Source organism: Myotis daubentonii, chromosome 2 (genome assembly GCF_963259705.1).
Source record: "Myotis daubentonii chromosome 2, mMyoDau2.1, whole genome shotgun sequence".
Classification (NCBI taxonomy): Eukaryota; Metazoa; Chordata; class Mammalia; order Chiroptera; family Vespertilionidae; genus Myotis; species Myotis daubentonii.
In genome coordinates this window covers 24502307-24527441 of record NC_081841.1, presented here as the reverse complement: position 1 = coordinate 24527441, position 25135 = coordinate 24502307, and the positions used below count along the sequence as shown (strand labels likewise).

The 25135-nt window shown below is 39.3% G+C and overlaps 1 protein-coding gene across 6 annotated transcripts in view; it reads left to right on the top strand.

Moving 5' to 3' along the window:
- STYK1 (serine/threonine/tyrosine kinase 1) overlaps positions 1-25135 on the top strand; it is a 42527-nt gene that overhangs the window by 8213 nt on the left and 9179 nt on the right. The window contains exons 2-8 of one of the 6 annotated variants that reach the window (XM_059682190.1): positions 6576-6634; positions 9374-9513; positions 16826-16974; positions 17406-17540; positions 20601-20867; positions 21590-21771; positions 23457-23540. In XM_059682190.1, the coding sequence (XP_059538173.1) occupies positions 16911-16974; positions 17406-17540; positions 20601-20867; positions 21590-21771; positions 23457-23540 (732 nt within the window). In that variant the 5' untranslated portion in view covers positions 6576-6634; positions 9374-9513; positions 16826-16910. Of the gene's footprint in view, positions 1-6575; positions 6635-9240; positions 9514-15855; positions 15913-16825; positions 16975-17405; positions 17541-20600; positions 20868-21589; positions 21772-23456; positions 23541-25135 lie in introns of those variants that run through there. The other 5 variants (XM_059682192.1, XM_059682189.1, XM_059682191.1 and 2 more) reach the window with 5 other exon arrangements.

Here is a 25135-nt window from a genome sequence, read left to right as displayed (position 1 = left end):
TTCTGATTTATTTTCCTGACCCAAGGCCAGTCACCTTTTCACTTAGATCTTAGTCTCACATGCAATATGAGGTTGTTAAAGCAGCCATAAATTATTCTGAAGTGGCTTTCTATTATAAATTTGAAGATACCAGTAGCTTTGAAGGCTAATTCAATTTTTGTGGGATTAAGAAAAAAGAAATGGCCGAAACCGGTTTGGCTCAGTGGATAGAGCGTCGGCCTGCGGACTGAAAGGTCCCAGGTTCGATTCCGGTCAAGGGCATGTGCCTGGGTTGCGGGCACATCCCCAGTGGGAGATGTGCAGGAGGCGGCTGATCGATGTTTCTCTCTCATCGATGTTTCTAGCTCTCTACCTCTCTCCCTTCCTCTCTGTAAAAAATCAATAAAATATATAAAAAAAAAAAAAAAGAAAAAGAAAAAAGAAATGTAGATGAACCAAATGTAATTTTATTTTATTTTTTCAAATGTGATTTTATAATAATCTATAAATCATCTCCTCTTCACCATCACCACTTTTATCTTTCTAAGTCTACTCTTCTTGGGCTGATATTAAAATTGATTATTTTTAATTCACTGAGTTAACATTGATTGAGAAACAGAGACACACGGACTTAAAAATGAAAGTATGAGCTGAGGTTATCTACAAACTGATTAGCAATAAAGATTTGATAATATCAGCAAGGCCACAGGTTGTGAGTTCATAGATATTCAGATCATGTGTGAGATAAATCACTCACAAAAAGAAGTTCAGTGAACCCTGGATAGATCTTTCTGTGCCAGCTGGAAATCCTGAGTTACAGGGTTCAAAAATGATTTTGGGGACTGCACCTTTATGGCTTTTATGTAAACCTCAATCAAACATATTTTGGGTACCCAGAGAGCTGTGTTCTCTGTAGGTTAGATATGTAGAAGCATTTATATTGCTAGGAATTTAGAGATGTGATACTTTGGATATTCTCTCTAGTTCCACCATTTCATGGCAACCTGAGGCATGTAAACCAACTCAAGGCTATCAAAGTAAATAAACTAGGTCTGACAGTCAGAGCTACAAAATGTAGGGCTCTGTGTACCCAATCGGATATGAGAAGATCAGTGGTGGCCTTATATTATGCCACGGTGCTTGATGAAGATGGCATATCTGGCCAGTAATTAGGAGGCATGTGCTGCCCAACCTGATCTAGAACTGATTTTCTTAGAGACGGGACAGACCTTGGTATCACCAAATTGCACACAAATTCTTGTTTAATCTTTAGAGGACATGGAACTGTAAATGTTATCATCAACAACAAATGAGACTTGTACACTTGAAACTGCAAACTATCATGGAAAGAAATTAAAGAAAATCTAAATAACTGGAAAGACAATCGGTGTTCTTATGTAGAAAGACAATATTTGTAAGATGGCAGTACTCCCAGAATATATATATATATATATATATATATATATATATATATATATATATATATATATATATAACTGCCAAAATTCCAGATGGATATTTTTTCTGAAAAAGGTCAAGCTGATTATAACATTCACATAGGGAACAAAAGGATTTTGACTATCTAAAACAGTCTTCAAAAAGAGAACAAAGTTGGAAGACTCATACTGAACAATTTTAAAACTTACTGCAAGCTCAGTAATTAAGGCTGTGCTCTTGGCATAAGGATACACATATGGACCAACAGAATAGAATTGAGAGTCCTGAAATAAACCCATATGCCTATGGCTGTTTGATTTTTGACAGGGTGCCAAAATAATTCATTAGGGGAAGAAGTGTCTTTTGACAAACTGTGCTAAAACAACTGGATATCCACATGCAAAAGAATGATGGTGAATCCCTGCCTCACACCATATGCAGAACTTAACTCAAAATTGATCAAAGACCTACATCTATAAATTTCTTAAAAAAACATAGGTATAAATCTTCATGATTTAAGTTAAGCAAGTTTCTTAGCTATGACACCAAAAGCACAAGCAACCCCCCCCCCAAAATAGATAAATTGGACTTTATCAAAATTAGAAATTATTGTGCTTCAAAGGACACTATCAAAAGTAAAAAAAAAACAAAAAAAAAACAACCTAAAACACACAAACAGACAAAATGGGAGAAAATATTGCAAATCATATATCACATAATGGTTTAGTATTCAGAATATATAAAGAACACTTACAGCTCAACAATAATAGACAAATAGCCCAATTTAAAAATGGGTAAAGGATTTGAATAGACATTTCTCCAAAGTATATATATAAATGGCCAATGAGTACATTAAAGGATGCTCAGTATTATTAATCATCAGGGAAATGCAAATCAAAGCCACAATGAGGTACCCATTTCACATCAGTTAGGGAGGCTATTATAAAAAAAGAAGTTTTGAATAAGACAAAAAGGCAACCTGTGATGTCCATCTTTAAAATATATATCTATATATCTACATATCTCTCTATATATATCTACATATCTATATATATCTATATATATCTATCTCTCTCTATAATATATATATATATATATATATATATATATAGAGAGAGAGAGAGAGAGAGAGAGAGAGAGAGAGAGAGAGAGAGACTTTAGAGAGGCAGGGAGAGGGGGAGAAAGAGATAAAAACATCAATGATGAGAGAGAATTGTTGATGGATTGCCTCCTGCACTCCCCACACTGGGAATCAAGCCCACAACCTGTGTATATGCCCTATCTAGGAATTGAACTGTGGCCTCCTGGTTCATAGGTTGACACTCTGCCACTGAGCCACGCTGACCAAGCATGATGTCCATCTTTATTTCCCTCTAACACTGGAGCCCCTGTTTCTCTGACCTTCTGACTTTAGGACTTAAATAGTGACCCCTTGTTCTCAGACCTTCAACCTCGGACTGAATTATGCCACCTGTTTTCTTGGTTTGGCAGATAATGGGACGTCTTGGCCTCCAGAACCTCATGAGCCAATCCCTATAATAAATCTCCTCATGACACATATGTATATCCTATTGGCTGGATTTCTCTAGAGAACCCTTACTAACACAATAGATGAATCTTGAAAACAGTTGAATGTGAAAGAAGCTAGATATGAAAGGCCACAAATGGTGTGATTCAATTTACATGAAATGTCCAAAATAGGCAAATCTATAAAGACAGAAAATAAAGTAGTGATTGCCAGGGATTGGGCATTGGGGAGTGATTGCTATTGGTACTAGTTTCTTTTGGGGCTGATGAAAATATTCTAAAATTAGATGGGAGTGATGGTTACAAAACTTTGTGAATACACTACAAATCAACAAATTGTACATTTTAAAAGGGTGAATTTCATGGTACGTGAATTATATCTTAATAAACAAAAACCTAAAGCAATGTTAAAGATAATTCTAATTTGAAAAAAAAGTTTATGAGAATCTACCTGGGAAGCAGATTTTAAAGCCACAGGACCTGCTTGAAGACCCAAATCCCTGTTTACTAGCTCTGGGATCTGGAGCAAGTTCCTTCTCTGTGACCCAGTTTCTTAGATGTGAAATGCTTAGAGCAGTGCCTAACACATGGTGAGTGTTATATAAATGTTTGTCACTTTAACTATATGCCATAAAATGTACTAAGCCATAGTGGAAAGCAAAATCCAGTATCAAGGAAGCAGGGCTGGGCATAAATGTCAGTTAAGGAGGAGCAGAGCAAGGGTGGAGTTTAACACTCCATTTGATTTATTGACTGAACTCTGCCCCATCTGACACATGGAAAGAGATGAGGTTAGTGGAAAAGAAGGGAGAAATAATGCGGATTGAGGACACAAAACCTTCTTACCAGGACACTGGAAAAAAGGTCCAGGAATATGTTAGGGGAGACATACAGAGGAGGAAACCAGAGCAAGAGGTGGTGAACAGCATTTAATATGTTTTTGTTCAGTTTAAATAAATATTAAACAATGACTTTTGAGGGTTTTCTTCTGGAATTTAGACACTAAACTCTTTATCATTGTTCTGTCCTGTCTTTATTGGGATCCTTGTTGCCTCTTCATTTCAAAAGATAATATCAAACAAACCTTTAAAGTCCACGTTTCTGTCACAGTTTTGTTTCCCAGGACAAATCAAGAACCCAGAAGAACCCAGGAAGGTGGCAGGTTTTTTTTTTTTGTTTTGCTATGCTCATATCCCTTTGTTTTGAGCTCATATCCCTTTGTTTTGAGCTGCTTTCTGCGTCTTTGTAGGGGTACATCTACAATTCTTGATCTCTTTTTGTAGCTCTTGCTCTTCCTGTTGACAGCAAATACAGATTCTATTAGAAGGACTGGGTTACATACCCACATTGAGGGATGGATATAAGGTACTAAATTCCTCACTTAAAATGATAGAGAAAAACTGTTGTCCACCCTTCCTCTTGTTTTACACTTCTGAATCCTCTTGTATGTAAATATGTTTTTTATGTTTTTTGTTTCATCATAGTTGTGCTTTCTGAGATATTCTGCACTGGGTATCGATAGATGCCTTGTCTTTTTACTCTTTATATGTTTCATAATCCTTTACATACAACCCTCTGACAGAGATGTTAATTAGCTCACGGTCACACACAGGAAGTTGTTGGCCCAGGGCCATAACAGATCTCATGATTCCTTTGCATGTATTGGGACAGAATTATTCCCTTTCACTGTACATTTCTTCTAGAACCTTCTTTTTTCTTTTTTTAAAAATTTTATAAGAGTTTATTTGAACCAAACTGATGACATATGCCAGGAAGCAAGATCTCAAATGCCCCTGAGAATAACAGTTGCAGTTTCTTTTATATGTTTGAAATTACGTGGAGGTGGAGGAAAACAAATCAGGGATTAGTTTATAGGATAGTTAACAAGACTATGTTCTCTCTTGAGTGTGGTTATTTCAATAGTGTATTAACTCAGATGCATAGAAACAATGGACAAGGCTTGCTTAAGGCAATGATAAACTTTTTTACTAAAGAAGTTATGTGCCTGGGACATGCAAGACTACCCACCATTACCTGCCTAGTTAGGGATTTATGATCAGATTACCCTGTGAGGTTACTTTCCATAGAACCCCTCCCCCATCCCCAACCACCACTTTATTTCATTCAGTTCCATTTTTTTTTGGTCATAAATCAACCTAAAGGATGCATTTAAATTCAAAAACTCTGAAGTAATTTACATAAAAGAAGAACAGGGTAGTTGAAAATTTAAGATTTGAAAGAAGCAGATACTTTACAGAGGAAAATGAGAAAATTATAGTAGAAGCCCAGGTAAGATTTACTATAAGGATGCATTAATCTTAGATCTCAGGAAATAATTATCTTATTCCTATGTGATATGTAGACATATGAGTATCTTAATTATGGTATTATGTCATCATATTTATGCTGCATAGTATGAAGTTCTTATCCAAAAAAAGGAGAGGCCATTTGAAGATGTCATAATTAGAAAAGTGATAATAATAATTATTACAGGAATATTTTTATTCCTATACTTATAGAAATAATTACTATGCACTAGCTATTGTTCTAAGTATCATTTACTTTTTACACGGACTCTTCATGAGTTAATATTGTAAACCCAGTTTAACGGATGAGAAAACTGAGGTTTAGGAGAGCTGAATTTGCTCAAGAGTGCACAGCTAATTAGTAGTAGAGATGGGTTTACTGGATTTCAGAAATGGACTGGGCTATGCTTCTGAAACTGGTAATAAAAATGAAAGTGAACTGGACCCTAGAAATATGCCCTTTGGCCTTTATTGTGGAAGATGTACTAGTAAAAAGACCTTAAGGAAAGAAGTGCCTGAAAACAGCATCTTATGCATACACTAGTAAATTCAGGAGCAGAAAGTAAGGGATGAAGGCAGATGGCTGAGGGTGGCAGCTGTTGGGCTGCAGTGTGGTTAATAAACGTGTAATAAAAGTGTAATATGCAAATTGACCAGACGGCCAGACAGCAGAATGACCTTCCAGATGACCTGACGGACGAAGCGGAGGCTGCGAGGACCTACCCTTACACGAATTTTGTGCATTGGCCTCTAGTATGAAGATAAGAAGTCAGTTATAGTAGAATTGCAATTTTCTACTTAAGAAAATACATGCTTACACACCTCACACACCCACATCCACATCCATGCACATCCACACTGGTTCTGCACTTTTAGCTCATTGAATTTGTTTTCCAACTATTCTCTCAATATTTAGTTAGTCTTTTGACACTTTCATTGCATTACACCAATATTAAGAGGAAAGGGATTTTACCCACATTTATGCCAATGCTTTGCAAGAAAGCCATAGCCCCTGGAGACCATTGTGGTGGGGTAGTCATAGTTAAAGTTAGAGAACCTCCAGTACAACATAATATTCAGAAACACTAAGCTGGAACCCTTGGTCTGAAAAGTAATTATGGTACACAGATGAATTCTTGCTAGAGTAGGAATACGTAACTGTTACCACTGAAGAACACGTTTACTTTCTCATTAATTCTCAATAGAATCCTTTCAGGTAAGTGAGCATAATTATTTTAGTTGTAAAAATTAGGAAACTAAGGCTTTACAAGGTTAAGATACATCCATTCATCTCTGACACTGGCCCCTATGTTTTCTCTACCACAGCTTCCTGGGGGTGATACATTAGCTTTGTTCCTGGAAGTTCCAACTTGGCTCTCTCCCAGGTAGGAAGGATAATGCCTTTATCAAGCAACAGGAAGGACTTAACTCCAGGTCTTCACCTTGACTTTAGGACAACAGAGCCTTCTAAGAAGCCACAAATCTTGATTTAGTGCTTCTCCCTCATCTTTAATTCTGATCACCAGGTCTTTGGGAAGGTTCCCTCCCCCACCTTCTGTGTTTTCTGTCACCCTAAGCCAATTTTCTTCTTTGCTATCTCTGCTTTCAAACACTAAGTTGGAGCCCTTGGTCTGAAAAGTAATTACAGTACACAAATGAATTCTTGCTAGAACAGAAACATGTTCCTGTTCTGCCTTCCAGCCTTTCTACCTTTCCATTTCTTTATTATGAAATACTAGTGACCCAGTGCACGGATTCGTGCACATTGAAAGGAAATTAATTAGAAGGTGGCCAGTGGGGCAGGACTGGGCTAGATGGGCTGGACACGCCCTGGAGCCAGCCTCCCGAGGTCCCTCCCTGGCATCTGCGGAGTGAGCGGGGTCCCGCCAGCAGGTAGGGTCCCTCTACCTAGCCTGCGGGGATCAGGTCGAAACCGGCTCTCCGACATCCCCTGAGGGGTCCCAGAGTGCAAGAGGGCACTCTGCAAAGTTGCTGTCGTACAGGGTGTGGAACACAAATGCAAGTGTGCAGTAAGCCAGATTCAGGGCCGACAGTGCCCCAGCAACAGCATAACCCACTGCAGAAGGTGGAATCACACGGCCCCCATGAGGAATCGGGCTCCCTCCTCTCTGGTTTCAGGGTGCGTTACCTGAGAACCCCTGCTGCCAAGTCACTGCAGCTCAGCAGCTGCTGTATTGAGCATCTGCCCCCTGGTGGTCAGTGCACATCATAGTGACCAGTTGAACTGTAGGAGACTTCGCATATTTGCCTTTTATATACATACATTAAGACTTAATTCAACCATTCCTGACTGGTACAGCTATATGACTGCCTCTCAGTATGGGAGACAGGTGAAGAAGGGAGGGAGGACGGGAGAGACTGGTGCAGATTGATTGTAATGGGCCTGGCACTGTGTTAGGTACTTTACATGAATTATCCTATATAACTTTTGTAGATTAAAAAAAAAGCAGGGGGGGGGGGTTCTATGGAAAGTAACCTTATAGGGTGATTTGATCATAAATTCCTAACTGGGCAGGTCATGATGAGTAGTTATGCCCCAGGTAAAACTTTTTAGTAAAAGGTTTTTCTTTGCCTCAATCAAGCCCTCTCCATTTGTTTTTGTGTATCTAGGTTAACACACTTTTGAAATAACCACCCACAGGAGAGCACATAATCTTAACTATTTTGTAATCCGACCCCCGCTTTGCTTTCTCCCTTTTCCTTCATTTCAAATGCATAAAAGAAACGGCAAAACTGTTATTTCCTGGAGCATTTTAGATCTTGCTCCCTGGCATGTGTCAGTTTGACCCATATAAACTCATAACAATTCTCTATAGGTTTGGACTTTTTTACGTCAACACTTTTAACAGTCTTGGATGGTGGATTTTTTGTTGTTGTTGTTAATCCTCACCTGAGGATCTTTTTATCATTGCTTTTCAGAGAGAGTGGAAGGGAGAGAGGGGGAGAGAAACAGAAATGTGAGAGACACATTGACTGGTTGCCTTCCACAGGCACCCCAACCAAGGGCGGGGAGCAAACCCACAACAAAGGTACGTGCCCTTAACCAGGAGTCAAACCTTCGACCCTTTGGGCAACACTCAAACCACTAAGCTAAGCTACACTTTCCAGGACTTGGATGGTAGATATTCTTGTCTCCACTTTTCAGAGGCTCAGACAGTTAGAATACCTCATACACAGTCATGATGGCTGGTAGAACTCAGCTTTCAAATAGAAGCCCAACTCCAAAGCTCCTTCTCTTACCACTACCTCTTAGGAAATTATAGGCAGAGAAGGAATAGGAACAAACACTTGTGAGATTCTGGGGCTGCCATGACATGGATAGGGAGATGAAGAATTTGAGAGCGGCAAGGTGGAATAACTGGTTGAGGGGCCTTGCTGGTTGGCCAGCCCTGTTCCGGTGTGATTCACTTCCTGCTGCTCTCTCATGCTTCTTCACTGCCCGCAGGAGGGCCCTGGTCCTTAAACTAGGAAGGGAAGGAATGGCGAGGTCAGGCCTCCAAACATTCGACGAATTACTTACCAAACCAGAACTAGAACTCTGAACCTCCGACTCGGTTATCTTAGCACCAGGTCAGCGCCCAGAGGCACCCAGCTCTGAAGCAAGCACACCCACTCCCGAGAGGACATCTGCTGTTCGCTCCTGGCTGTGCAGAATGAGCTGGTTAAGTGTTCCCCGAAGTGTCTTTTTTATCTTGCCAGGTATTTGTTTTTGTTTACCTGGGATTACATTTCATGTTTGGAATCTTTACAGTGACACACCTGTTTGTCACCAGACTGAGTTAAACAGCAGCTGAGTGGATTTCCTGATTGTGAAATCCCCTGGCCAAGATCTGCCTGCCTGGGTCTGGGATGCATTTACCAGAGAATGAGAAACTGTGTGCGTGCACTGTGGGACACGTGCCTGTGAGTGTGTGTGTGTGTGTGTGAGTGTTCCTGAAATCATTTGCAGGCTGTCTTCTGTCCTCCTCAGCTGGGGCCTCCTCTCTGCCAGAGGGCAGTGTGCTAGAACAGGCTGGAGTAGAGGCCAGAAAACAGAATTGGTCTCCTTACTTAAGAGGGGAAACATCAAACAATTTCAAATGTACCAGAAATCCTTCTTTTAGAAGGAAAAGCCGAGCGGGATGCCTTGCAAAGAGGGAGGCTGATCCCTGAAAATACAATGTGACCGACAACAGTAGGAACAAGGTGTCTGAAAGAAGCCAGGAGAGCAGCACACCCAGGTGTCTTCTGGAGAGTTACCCAGGTAGGAGGAAGGAGACACAGATGGGTCAGGGGCAAATCTGTGTTTAGAGGGGGGTGCTCTTTGTGTGTTCTTGACTTTTTCCTCTTCTTTAAAAAATTTTTTTTTTATTAATTTCAGAGAGGGAGGGAGCGAGAGAGGGAGATCAAAACATCAATGATGAGAGAGAATCATTGATCAGCTGCCTCCTGATCATGCCCCACACTGGAGGATTGAGCCCGCAACCCGGGTGTGTGCCCTGACTGGGAGTCAAACCATGACCTCCTGGTTCATAGGTCGACACTCAACCAGTGGGCCACATCGGTCAAGCTTCCCTCTTCTTTCTTTAAATTTATTTTTATTGTTGAGAGTATTACAGATGCCCCCCTTTTCCTCCCCTTTGCTCCCCTCCACCTGGTTCCTACCTCACCCCAGGCCTTCACCTCACTATTGTACGTGTCCATGGGCTATGCGTACATGTATGTAGGTTCTTTGGTTAATCTCTTCCTGTTGCCTCTCCCACCTTCCCTCTGAGATCTGTCAATTCCATGTTTCTATGTCTCTGGATCTATTTTGTTCGTCAGTTTATTTTATTCTTTAGATTCCACATATAAGTGAGATCATGTGATAGTTGTCTTTCTCTGACTGGCTTGTTTCACTTAGAATAATACTCTCCAGGTCCATCCATGAGGTCTCAAAGAGATCCTTCATTTTTGCAGCTGCATAGTATTCCACAGTATAAATGTACCACTGCTTTTTTATCTACTCATCTATTGAAGAGTACTTGGGCTCTTTCCAGATCTTAGATATTGTAAATAATGCTGCTATGAACATATGGGTGTATATATTCTTTCTGATTGGTACTTGGGATTCTTAAGATATATTCACAGAAGTGGAATCACTGGCTCAAAAGGCAGTTCCATTTTTAATTTTTTTTAGAAAATCCATACTGTTCCCCCCACCCCCCACTGTGGCTGCACCAGTCTGCACTCCCAACAGCAAGGCATTAGGGTTTCCTTTTCTTCATATCCTCTCCAGCCCTTGTTATTTGTTGGTTTATTGATGGTAGTCATTCTGGCAGGTGTTGAGCATTTTTTTTCATATGTCTATTGTCTATCTGTATGTCCTCTTTGGAGAAGTGTCCATTTTTTAAAAAAATTGGATTGTTTGTCTTCTTGTTGAGTTGTACGAGTTCTTTATATATTTTTTAAATTAACCCCTTATCAGGTGTATCATTGACAAATATGTTTTCCCTCACCTGGCTTCCCTTTGCATTTTAAGGATGGTTTCTTTTGCTGTGGAGAAGCTTTTTGACTTTTTTTTCTTCTGGACATCCCTTATTCTGGGCTGGGGAAATTGCTATCGATTAGTAATCATAGGAATAGAAAATAATCAGAGGGAGAATGTCTAATTTAAGATATATTATTTCTGAGTCAGAGAAAGACAAATCCCATCTGATTTCCTTATATGTAGAATCTAAGACAACAAAATAAAAGAACATAATACCTGATATATATATATATATATAGTAGTTGTTCAGTATATGTATGCTGGATCTGAAAAAAGGAAGGACAGCTTACCTTCAGAATGTTGGAGATAATTCTGGAATACTCTAGATCTGAGCAGTTCTCTATTTTCCCCCCAATTTAATATGTTCATTCCACTAGAGTTTTTTGCTTGTTTGTTGTTTCTTTTGCTAGATAGCTCATGGGTAAGGATGAAAAGGAGAGGAGAAGGGAAGACTGAGTGATGGAGCTAGAAGGCAGACTCTCAGTCTGGGGGCTGCTATCTCCATATATTTTACCTCCCCTCACTTTAGGTCCTTGTGTCCTTTGCCCCATAGCCCATAGCTTTTAATAACTACCTTAACCCAGGGTGGCATCCATCCAGAAAGGTCTGTCACTTATCTAGGTAAAAAGATATGGCTGGCAGGTCTACTTGTGTGGATATGCAGGCTGTAAGGTTGAGGGTGAGGCCAGCATAACAGGTTTAATCACACCTTGTGGGGATGGGACCCGATGTTATACAGCGGTCAGTCAAGGGATTTCTCACAACACATAGGCAGATAGTGTACAGGAGAATGGATCATTTTTTAAAAGTTTTATCTGTAGGTATATTTTGCTAAGAAGAATTTCTTCTGGACACTCATGGGTAAACTGTTGATTATGTCTGGGAGACTAGATGTGCTAACTGAAGAGAAATGTCACTATGAGAGTTGTGTTATAGTTGCAGATAAAACGCTCTCTGTGTGTAAAACAGATGTAGAGATGCATCGTAGCATTGTGCTGACATTGTGAGCAGGTGTAAGAGTTTGGAGAGTTAACATTACTATTTAGCTCAATTCTAGTTATAATTATTAACTTCTATGGTCTCTAGACTATACGTTTGCAAAGATTTGGGGTGAATTTCACTTCCCATTTTACTCTTATTCTCTTCTTATTAAATTTATCTTAGTAAATTTTGAGTTAGCCAGAATTAAAAAAAAAAAAAGCAAGTAAATGGCAGAGCAAGGTTCCATATTCCAGTCGTTTAACTACAAACCCAATACTCCATAAGCTACTTTACTACACACACGTCCTTGTCACTCAGATGGACAAGATCAGTAGTGTCAAAAAGAATTTATGTCAGAATCCAAAAGAAACATGGAAACCATAATGTTGAAACCAAACTTTATCAATGAAAATACCATAAATTGGAAAGAACAGATGAGTCAAGTCTGCCTGCAAGTCATAGGGGGGCAGATGATGTCTGCATGTCTGCCTTCAAAATGTATTCTGAAGATAAGGGTGGAATCAGAAATTTTTCCCAGTACTCACTAGATTATGGGATCTCGGATCATTTTCTTTGCTCACTTCCCTGGTTCTGGTCCCAATTCTATTTCTAACTTCTGCTTTTTGAAGGGAAAAGCCTCGTTTCTAGGACTAGCAATGTTTTGCTGTGAGCCTGAAGGATGGGAAGGGGCCAGAACACGTGGAGGATGAAGCATTAGCCTAAGAATCAGGGTCTCCATGCTGGATCACACAGTGGCCCAGGCTCAACCTTCCCAAGGAAGCAAACTTGTGAGAGGAAGAATGAATGGAAAGGCACTTGAAAGAGGTGACCTTCTTTAAATCCAGAGAATCAGACTTGTGTAGATAACTTGCTTTATGACTGGTGATATCTACTAATGTGCATGAGGCAAAAAGGGAGGCGATTACCCAGAGTGATTGTTCTAATCTCCACCCTCCCCTATTTTCCCAGGGACCCTGACCCTGAAATGCATGTTGAATGGGTTGGAAAACAAGCTCACCCATGGTGGTTGGAGTCCTGACGCTGTTCAAAGAGATCTTTTGACACTAAGACTGAGGGTCATCCTTTTTTCTTGCTTCTTATTGTTAGCTGTCTGCAGGCAGTCCTGAAGCAAGGTGATGTACAGGACAGATGAGGAAGACTAATTTGTATCTTGGTTCCTCCTGAAAAGTTGGCTTATGTAAAGGAGCAGAGTGATTGCAAGACACACAGGCCCCATAACATAAAAGTGCAGTGCCCACTAATGCTACAAGTCACCTAGGATTTTAAGTATGATCACATAGATGAACACACTTTATTTCCTTTGAAGTGTTACACAAATTTAAGACATTTATTTGTTTTTAAGCATATTTTTATTGATTTCAGAGAGGAAGGGAGAAGAAGAGAGAGATAGAAACATCAATGATGAGAGAGAATCATTGTCCGGCCACCTCCTGCATACCCCACACTGAGGATTGAACTTTTGACATAGACCAGAAAGGAAAAACAAAAGTCCAAACTGCTAGGGGAGACTAGCATAGGGCCTCTGGTGGGGTCCTTAGAATGAACGGATCCAACTGTAAACTGCAGGGACCTGGCAGGCGGGGGTGGGTGGACTAACTTTAGATTCTAGACCTATGCCCCAGTCTCCCAAGCTCTATCTCTGGCAAAGTATGTACAGCTTGGTTTGACTATTACCTTTTGGATGCTGCCATGTTGCTAACATCGCGTGTCTCCTTGGCTGTGATTTTGATGGCTTGTTGAGAAATATCTTTTCAGTATAATTTTTGGTTAAAGCATTTTGTCAATGACCACAGCCTTTGCATTGCTCCTTTGGTGGATGTTCTATGAGGAAGATGCTGATGTTCTGCTCTCTGTAATTGTGAAATCTGAACCTAATCTCTGGATTGGAATACCAGTTGTCAAGTATAAATACTGGAATTGTAGCTAAGTATGTGGTGACGGGGCTGCTTTTCTGTATCATACAAACATCATTCTGGAAATTAAAGAAATTTAACCACAACAAAATTTTTTAAAAAGGACTAGCCTCTTTAAACGACCTATGCACAAATAAAAGTGAGGTTGAGAATGTTTTTCAGTAAATGCATATTGTATCCAAAGCTGGGTGCTCTGTAATGCATGTGCTCCAGGTGCAGGGGTAGAAACATGAGTGTGAGACTTTGGGTGTAGGTATGTTGGGCCACGTGCCTATAGTTGAGAGTGGCCCACCATGAGCAGTTCTGTGTGGAGATATGTGTGCACACTGGGCTTTAAATAGCTTCCTTCAGTATGTATTCGTGGGTGTGTAGTTTGGTTTCTGGGCAGAGTACATGCATTTGAACTGGCTGCTGACTGACCTATCTTTCGCTTGTACTCTGGTAAGACAGATTATGCTCACAAAAGCTATTCCTCAGAGAGTCAAACTCACTAAACTGGCTGCTCCCTGAATGAAAATAATTACTTTTGATAATGCACTGAAAAGGAAGTAAGAGGCAAGGGAAATAAGAATGAGAATGGCAGTGAGAAATTTTCAAATAGCTTTTGAATCCTCCTGGTTGAACATGTTCATTTTTAAGACCTTCTTCTTCATTTCATACTCACAAGGCTCTCTATTTTTTGCCCTTTTTTAAATATTTTTCCTTCCATGTGGTCTTATGGAATTGTGGAAACTTTCTCAACTACCTTTCACCTTGCCTTTTTGGCTTACAAACTCAATGAGATGGACTTTGCTGTCTTATTACTCATTGACTTCACAGATCCCTTGTTATATACAAACCCACGGATAATAATTTACTTTTCTTCTCTGCCAATTTTCTTCTGTGGGTTACTCCTCTGTTTACCTGGGCTTCTGTCAACCAGCTACACACCTGTCTGTCTTTTTTTTTTTTTTTAAATATATTTTATTGATTTTTTTTTTTTTTTTTTTTTTTTTTTACAGAGAGAAAGGGAGAGGGATAGAGAGAAACATCGATGAGAGAGGAACATCGATCAGCTGCCTCTTGTACACCCCCTAGTGGGGATGTGCCCGCAACCAAGGTACATGCCCTTGACTGGAATCGAACCTGGGACCCTTCAGAACGCAGGCCGACGCTCTATCCACTGAGCCAAACCGGTTAGGGCACACCTGTCTGTCTTATAAGTTATAAGGAAATTGTTTAACTGTCATCCCCCCATACAAGGTCACGGGGCTGCAGGAATAGTGAAAAGGTGGTTTGGCTGGAGCTGAGAAACTTCTTTACCTAAAAGACTCTGCCTCAGTAGATAGCACTGTGGTTATTAATATCAATAATAAAACACAACATGTAATGAGGCTAATGTAACATGTGTAATATCATATAAGCTACAATTCTAGTTTTTTAAAAAAATATATTTTATTGATTTTTTACAGAGAGGAGGGGAGAGGGATAGAGAGTTAGAAACATCGATGAGAGAGAAACATCAATCAGCTGCCTCCTGCACACCCCCTACTGGGGATGTGCCCGCAACCAAGGTACATGCCCTTGACTGGAATCGAACCTGGGACCCTTCAGTCTGCAGGCCGACGCTCTATCCACTGAGCCAAACTGGTTAGGGCTACAATTCTAGTTTTTAAACCTGGGACCCTTCCGTCTGCAGGCCGACGCTCTATCCACTGAGCCAAACCGGTTAGGGCTACAATTCTAGTTTTTAAAATTCTGCCTTGTTATCAAATGACTACAAAAGTAGACCACACACTTAGGATTACCTAAACAGTGGAAAATAAGCATATTTTCTTTCAGATCAATCAGAATTAAATAAGTAGGCTTTGCTGACCATAGAGCCAGGGGAGATTCTTGTTAACAAAAATAAAGTTTGTAGATATATGGAAGGGTGGTAACTGCCAGTTCTTTTCAGAAAGAAAGATCCAGGATACTAGAGGAGTCATTTCAAATATATACTTATGATACAGAATTAAAAGTGATTCACATGAAGAATCTCTATTGTAACTATAATGTACTTGAAGGAGAACTGGGAACTGTACAAATGGAGAAGGATGAGTTGAGAGAAAGATTTTTATGTTATATTATTTTATATTTTTACTTTTGAACAATAGAGATACATTTCCTTTTTGTTTAAAAGGGAGAGAGAGAAAGAGAAGTTGGCTTCATACTGACACTCTCTTGAATCTATATACTGGTAAGAATGAGTGTCTGTGTTTATCTGTATATGGTGGGCAGGGGACGCTCTTTGGAGCTTGGAGAGTTGCAGAATTGAATAGCTTTTATTGATAAATGCTGATTGTTCATTGGTTGTGAAGGAAAGCAAATGCACAACTCTTCTCTCTTGAAATCTGCTGTTTATTCATTGCCTTCATTAGCATTGTATAAAAATGAAATGAAATACAGGATGGGGCAATGGTAGGTTTACAGTTTTGAGTACACAAAACACAGTTTATTCTTGTACTGTTATTTATTAATTATTGTATCATTTTCCATATGAACAATTGTAAACCTACTTTTGCCACAGCCTGTATTTTATTTTAAAATTAAATGAAAAAGAACATTAGACCTGCTTGAGGACTATAGAGGAGGTAGATCTTCCCCTCATAACTCATGTACTTGAGCACTGGAGCAGGGTCTTGGGTAGGAAGGAAGCCTTCAAAAATATTTTGAGAAACAATGACATGAAAAGGTAAGAGATCAGCATTGTACTTGGTATATAAAAGAGAACAATGCTGGGAAAAGAATAAAATTCTTGCTCTGGCTGGATAGCTCAGTTGGTTAGAGTGTTGTCCCCATATGCCAAGGTTGAGGTCCCTGCGCACACATGAATCAACCAATGAATGCACAAATAAGTGGAACGTCAAATCAATGTCCTTTCTCTCTCTCTCTCTCTCTCTCTCTCTCTCTCTCTCTCTCTCTCTCTCTCCCCATCTGTATAAAAATAAATAAATAAAATAAAAGAATAAAATTCTTCCTGCCTGAATATCAGGGACATTGACAGAGATGGATGTGCGGCTCAGAGAGTTCCAGGTAGCCATGTATTTAGTATCTAGTGATCTGTAGATGTGTTTTAAAGTTCTCTGTGTGCTCCATTTTATTTTTTTCAGAACTACTCAGTCCTTGTGAACTATTCTCAGCCATGTTCTGTGCATACTCTGTGGATCAAGCGTAGGAGTGGACAGCTGTGTGGCAATGGGAGAGGAGAAGGCCATGACACAAATGCTAAAGGAATGCAGTCTCAGTGACAAATTGTGTAGTAAGTACACATGTTTATGTTCTTCTCTTAGAATAATGAAGACTAAAGTCTGGATAGATTCTAGGAGGAGAATAATTTGATTTGTAGTAGAAATGAAGACGGTATTGATAAAGAAATGGACAATAGGGGCCATTGTTTTAAAAAAAATGGTGAGGGCCAATCAGAGATGCAGATGCTGCATTCTTCATCTCAGTAGGAAAAATAAGAGAAGAGGCACAGAGCACACTTGCTGGGCTAAGAAAGAGGGACATGGGCGGTTCTGATGAGAGAGTTGCTCCCAATAGGGTTTCCATTGAATGAAAGTGGAGTGGAAGAAAGAGATGACCATTTATGTCTGATGAGCTGAGGACTGGTGGGTAGGGGAACTTGTGTAGACATCAGGCTAGGCTTTTTCTTTAATCTCTTTTCTTTCTGTTTAATTTCCTACCCAGTTGTCTGGCACCAGCAGTATGAAATCATCATCATCCCAGCCTTTCTGGTTGGTGCCACCCTCATCATTCTTGGGGTCATCCTGTGGCTTTTTATCAGAGAAAAAAGAGCTCAACAACAGTCTCCTGGACTCCAAGGTAAAGCTAAAACTGGGGATGGACAGAAGCTCAGGGAAGATAGAGATTGCAGAAAAATAAAACCCAAGTCTCAATGGGTCCAAGTCTAGAGGTCTCGGTTCCTGCAATGGAAAAGAAGGCCGGGTCCCCTCCTGTGGAGTTGAGAAACAGGAGGAAGTAGAGGACTCATGAGTAGAAACTCCACATATGCTTGTTAGCTGAAAGCAGAACAGGCAAGAGAGGCCTCATGTGAACTTTTTCCGTCCTCTTGGTCTTATTGCACTATCAAATGACCACATGAATGTCTAAGGATCTGGGAGAAAAACCTAGTAGGTTTTGTTACCAGCTTTGAAGGATGACATCTTACTCTCTAATACATTCCAGCCCTACTCTGTGCCCCTGGAATATATGATGAACAGGGGTAGCTTTCATAATAGTCTTTGAAGTGCTAGGTAGGAGATGATATCATGCTGTTCTGGAGTACCACTGAACATATAATGAAAAATAATCAGCTAGTACATGAAGCTAAGAGTAAAAATAAGGGAAAAATCTGACAGCAATATGAAACTTCATAGTGGCTAATCCCTAATCCTGCTCCAAATTTTACCCCAAGTCTCTTATAATTCATTCTTGTAGAAAACCTTTTCAAATAAATTGCTTGAATTCACTCTCGAGAAGGCCAGTTACTCTTCAATTCCCAGTCAGGGCACATGCCCAGTTTGCAGGCTCAATCCCCAATAGGGGGCCTACAGGAGGCAGCTGCAAAATGATTCTCTCTCTCATCATTGATGTTTCTCTCTCTCTGTGAAATCAATAGAAAACATACAAAAAACCCTACCATATATTGCCCTGGCTGTTGCTGCTCAGTGGATAGAGTGTCAGCCCGCACACCAAAGGGTTATGAGTTTGATTCCTAGTCAAGGACATATACCTGGGTTGCAGGTTCAATCCCTGACCTCAGTCAGGGTGCATGTGGGAGCCAACCAATCGATGTGTGTCCCCCTTCATTGATGTTTCTCTCTTCCCGCATCTCCCTCCAAACCTCCTTTTTCTCTAAAAATCAATGGGAAAAATATCCTTGGGTGAGGATATTTTAACCAAAAATAAAACAAAAAAACCTAAACTCACTCTCACTAACACTTGTTGCATTCTCGTTTGAATATACTAAAATATGGCTTTCAACCACACCACTCCACCAAAACAACTCTTTCCAAGATCACCAGTGACTGCTATGTTGAGTCCTCATCTTACTTGACCTGCTGAAAACATTTGAAACAATTTTGTACTCCTGTCTTCTTGAAACACTTTTTTTCTTTAAATCTCCAGTCACTTTCTAAATGATCTAATTTTAAGTCTATAGATTCAAATGCTTTCTCTATTTAATTATGGTCCCCCTTGAATCTAGATTCGTATATCAAATCACCCATCTTGCAGTTGGACTCTAATACACATCTCAGATGTAATATGTCCAAAGCAAAGGTTCTGAAATTCCCTCACAAAATATCCTCTGCCAAAATATCCTCTGTCTTCCCCTATCTTAGTAAAAGGCAATCCCAGATTTCTACGCGTTCAGTCTAAAATATTAAAGGTTTTCATCCAGTCCATTAGTAATTCCTTTAACTCTATCTTCAAAATAACTTATACCACTCTCACCTCTCATAGACCATTGTAATACATGCCTAACTGGTTTCCTTGCTTCTAATCTTATCCCTTTATGGTGTATTCTCGTCAGAGTAGCAGAACGATTCTTTTACAGTGTAAGTCAGTCCGGTCAATTCTCTGCTTGGAAACTCCCCAATAGCTTCCCATCTTAGAATGAAAAAAGACAAAATTCTTTCAATAGTCCTACATGATCTGGGCCCTCTCTGGCCTTTTCTCCTATAATTCTCCAGTTATTCCACTTGATTTCACTGCACTGACTTCATTCCTCTTCCTCCAGTATGCCATATGCTCCTTCTTCAATACCTTTGTACTTCCTGATCCCTTTGTCTATAATACCCTTCCTGATACTGGGATATAGTTTACTCTCTTATTGCTTCCAGGTTATTTCACATACATCATCACAAAGGCCTTTTCTGACCTTTAAATATGAAATAGACTCGTTGATGCTCTGTTTCCTCCATAGCACTCAAAACCTGGTATGTTATTATCTGCTTCCTCTCTCCTACCACTAGAAAATAATCTTCATAAGAATCTGGACTTTATCCCAAAGCTACAACAGTGCTTGGCATGTAGGAGGTGATATTTGTTGAATAAATGAATGAATGAATGAATGAATGAAGATTTAATACAAAGAATGTATCTCTCTATTCCAATAGGGAAAAGTTGACTAAGGAAGGGAGAAAGTACCAGAATACTTTTTGAATAAAACTAAGAAGTATGGAATAACATGACCCTGGGCACAATATGAAGGTGGAAGAATAGCCATAACTTAGAGTTAGGTAGTTATTCATACCTCCCCTTTACCTTTGGGAGCCATTTGATTGACTTAAATGATATTCCCCACTGGCAGTTACCACCACCTTTAGGTATCTGTGGTTTTAAATATGTTTTTTATTGACTTCAGAGAGAGGAAGGGTGAGGGAGAGAGAGATAAAAACATCAATTGATAATCATCAATTGGCTACCTCCTGCATGCCTCACACTGGGGAGGGAACTTGCAACTAGGGCATGTGCCCTGACTGGGAATCGAATGGTGACCTCCTGGTTCATGGATTGATGCTTAACCACTGAGCAACACCAGCTGGGTTAGGTAGCTGTGGTTTTAATACCTATTCAGGAACTTCCTCAATTGTCTCCATATTACATTTATATTGAACTGTGATCCTGAGAAACACAGAAAAGAAATGCCATAACCACTTTCAAGAGGACATCTGGGGTTGTCTTAGAAGTAATAGAATTACTATAAAAGTTCTACAGGTTGATACTGATGCTGGTTCACAGAGAAGCATCAGAAAATATCCCCACAATGGGTGGCAAAAAAATTATTAAAGGAACTTTCTTTCCAGTTTGTTCCAAGCTCTGCTTTCCTGGAGTTTGGAGGGTAGGAAAAAGCTGGTTGGTATCACCTCTTTGTTCTAGGCATTGCTCCGGTGCCTCCATTTAGGGGCCAAAACGGGGAAGCAGGAGGACATGAAGGAAGTGTAGTTGTGCCACTTGAGGAGACATCAGTGGAAAGCCTTCTACAAACATCCACACATGCCCTGGCTAAGCTGCAGATACCCCGGGAGCAACTCTCTGAAGTTCTGGAGTGGATCTACAATGGTAGTTGTGGGGCCATCTATCGAACCAAGTTGTACCCTGGGGACCCAGCTAAGTCCAAGGACATTGTCCTCAAGGTTTTAAAAGGTAAAAGGAGAAGTGTTAGACTTCTTATTTCCCTTTTTAACTTTCTCCTGTGAGACCCCTAACAGTAAATGCTATGGGCTTTGCAGACATTGAGATGTTAATCAATAGATAGTTGTGATCACAATTGTGTTCAGAAGAAGAAGAGCTGAGTTGAGAAGAAATTCAGCTTTTAAGCTTTTGTACCTCAAACTCAAGAAGGGATTAGAAAGTGAAAACTCAAGACAACTGTTTTCTTGGGGCCTTTCTTTCCCATAGCTCAACCTTGCCTATCAGGACTGTTACTTGGATGAGGATGTTGAGGTTGATTCTTCATTTTTCTCCACTATATCTCTTACCCTGACAGCACTGTATTTATTTTCTTTATTCTTTTTTTTTCTGATGCTCATAATATGGACACGTAATGGTGGATGCATAGAACAAGGATAGAATAAACAAGATTATTAATCCAAAGGCCTAGACTGTGATAACATTTTAATGTGAACACACTTGCCCATTTAGGGAGATGAAAGCCTACCTAATTGTAATACCTGTAATTCTGTTACCTTTGACAAAATATCAGTGAGAATCATCGTCTAATTGGTTCCCTTTCTGTTTACTTTTTGTCTATAGTCACTCCCCTTTAGAGCCTTGAGAATTATCATCTCAGGTTGCTTCCTGCCGCAAACTTCCCATTTTCTCTGAAATGTTCTGACCACTGCCCATGGCTCTTCTGTTCTCCACAGAACCAGCCAGGCTCCATGAGATACAGGATTTCTTAGGGCAAATCCAATTCTATCAGTACCTGGGGAAGCACCAAAACCTGGTACAGCTGGAAGGCTGCTGCACAGAAAGAGAGCCGCTCTATATGGTGTTGGAGGATGTCGCCCAGGGGGACCTGCTCAGCTTTCTCTGGACCTGTCGCCGGGTGAGCGGTAGGGTAGACAGAAAGGCTTTACCTGGCTGATTAGCTATTCACATGGCAATGAGCCTGACATGTGACAAAGTAAAGAGACATTATAATAGCATAACAGAGTGATTGAGTATCACCATCCAATGGAACGTTTTATGATAGCTATGTTTTCTATCTGCCCTGTCCAATATGGTAGCCCCTAATCACGTGTGGCTATGGAACACTTGAGATGTGACTGATGTGACTGAGAAACTGAATTTTTAGTTTTATTTCATTTAAAGTGATACGCATGTAAATAGCCACAGGTGTCCAATGGCTACCATATTGGGCAGTGGGGATTTAGAGTATGGATTTTAGGTTCCACTTCCTACCAGCTATGTGAATTTGGGCAAGCCACCTCTCTCAGCCTGAGTTTTCTGAATCTGAATCTGTAAAATGGGAGTAATAATAAAAGAAATTATGTATGTAAAAACACAGCAGTGATTGGTATATAGCAAACACTCAAAATGGTAGCTGTTAATAGTGATGATTGCATAACAACATAACTGTCTAGTACTGATTGTAATTTTGTTGTTGTTATTGTTAAATGTGTTTTCCATAACATTCCGTAACATCTTCCTAGTATGCCAGGGCTGAGTTGAGGAGAAATTCAGCTTGTAAGTTTTTGAACCTCAAACTCATATTTTAAAAAATTAATTTCCAGACTAAAGTGAAAATCATTTTCTTTAGTTTTCCTACTTGTCTATGTATTCCTCTTTCTCAAGCACTATATGTTTCCGTGGTTAGTTCTTTACTTGCCAATGAGCAAGTTCAATATTAAATAAGCCTCCTCAATATGCTTATTTTACTACTAAATGTGTATGAAAAAAAACCCTGGTGGCATCTTTCATCCAGTGAATACAAATAGGACACTGTGCAGGTCTCTAGGTATTTAAAACCATTTAAAGAACTTATCCAAATGTAACTTGTTTTATGCTCTAACCTCACTAGCTCTTTTCTGTTTTTCAAAATTGCTCTGCTTCTCTATTTTAGATTGCCTCCCATGTTTTTCTCATTACACCAAACTTCTCCCTTCTTTGCATAGTCAATGGCCACTCATCCTTCAGATTTCATAAAAAAATGTCCTTGTCCCCCAACTGAATCAGGTCTCTTTCCCCCACCATCATATGCTTTCTTTTACATTTCCTTCATGGTGCTTATAGATATGTAATTACACATTTATATATGATTATTTTATTCTGATTCATATGTGTTTGCCATGCTATAAACTCCAGAAGGCAAAAGACATGTTTATTTTGTTCACTTTTATATTCTGTGTTCCTAAGATGAAATCTGGCACATAGTAGGCATTCAATAAAAATGTGTTGAGTTAATATGCTTAATCACACACACACACACACACACATGAAAATTGATGATTTATCCAATGGATAAAGCATATACTTGTCTTTCTTACCTGCTATTCTGTTCTTCCTTCATTCTTCTATTTATCTACATTCTTTACTATTTTTCCAGTCCAATAAATCATTGTATTTCTCTTCATATTTGAGAATCTCTAATATCATTCTATCCTTGAATCTTATAGTTCTATGTTTGTTTTCTTAGCTTTGCTCTCTGCATTTAAGAATATCTCTGCCCATATATTTTTTTCAAATCCGTTCATGTCATTTTGATACAATGCTTTTTTTCTGTCTCTGTAGGATGTGATGACCATGGATGGCCTTCTCTATGATCTCACTGAAAAACAAGTATATCACATTGGGAAGCAGGTTCTATTGGCTTTGGTAAGCTGAGCAAAATGATAACAGATAGTAGGGATTTTCTTGTTAACTTGGTATTTGTTGTCATATTTTTTAATATTTATATTTCTAAAGAAAATCAGATGGAAGTTAGGGGGCAGAAACTCAAGCACAGAAAAATTATTTTCAGTTCTTTATGAAAGAATTTAGATCATATACTAGGTATGATCAGGACTGGTAATTCTGGGCAGAAATTAGTCAATTTAGGGTTTTTAAACATAACAGTAAGGGTTTTAAAGGGTTTCTCAGAATTCAAAAGCCAGGGCTAAGAGCTTTATGTCCGCTTGCTTAATACTTTTACTTCCCCGTATATACTAATATTAATAGATGAAAAAGGGGCAAATAGGGAAGCAAATTGGGAGAAGAAATGAGAAGATTAAACTGAATGGGTAAAAGGCTACAGAACCAGAAAGAAGTATACCATTTTATACCTGAGAAACAAGAAATACTAGTTCAGAACATGTTTTCTTGGAGACTTGCTTTGATACTGAATGTGATAAGAAATACATATACTTTAAAAAGAAGGAACAAGTGGAAGAGGAGGAATAAAAAGGGGGCAATAGTGAGATCATTCCTTTATTTTAAACCAACTCAAAGAGGTGAGACAATAAATATTTTAAAAATTAATACATAATAATAAAGAATTTAAAAAACAGGTAAGAGAAAGAACTCGGGGTTTAAGAGAAAAAATTTATCTTTACCATAATTACTCAGGGAAATTTAGATGACTATGTCTATGAAATTATTTAAATAATTTTATTTAAAATAGCATTTGTTATAGAAAACCAGGCTCTGTGAAGCTTCCATTTTCAGTTTTTTTATGTATCTTGCCATCCAGATGTGTGAAATATACCAGGTATCTAAATGGAATAAGGGAAAGCTTAGAAAAAAAGTAGCAAGATGAAAAAAGTGCAGAGTTAAAATTGAAGTTCCTATGGGGCAGGGGAGAGAGACATCACATTAATGGATATTATCTCTGGTTTTGGAGGGCCTATTTGGTATAGTTCCTTGATAAAATTAGGGTGTCAGGATACAGCCTACCTTGTATTCTAAGCCATAATTGCAGAGGTGCCCCAGTGAGATGCATTGATTCTATGGCTGCATTCATCAGGGCTCTAGGTTACCAGTTATAAGATAATAAAAATTACTTTTCACAACCTCAAAGTTACTACATTCTTTAATTCTTGTCATTATAGTTTAATTTATTTGTTCTAAAACTCCACCAGAGAGGGGGTAGGGGGTAGGTGGAGGTGGAAAGGGATACAAGGAGGGAGGGGTAAATGACTATGGAAAAGAAATAAAACTCCACCAAAGACAGAACAATTGTCACTATTTCCTTCATCATCGATTGGGAATTACCACCTTAATCTTTTATTTTTTCATGCCATCTCATTTGATAATGATATACCTCAATCTCCAGCTCTTGGGTCATGTCTTTTTTCAACTTCTTCATAAGCCTTGAATAACTTGATATTGGGGCAGATGATTCCAGCAAACCAATGTCATCCTGGTGCAGTGGTTCTCCAATGCCTTGTTGGCTATGCTTAGAATCATTTTAATACTTCTTCTTTTTTTAACAT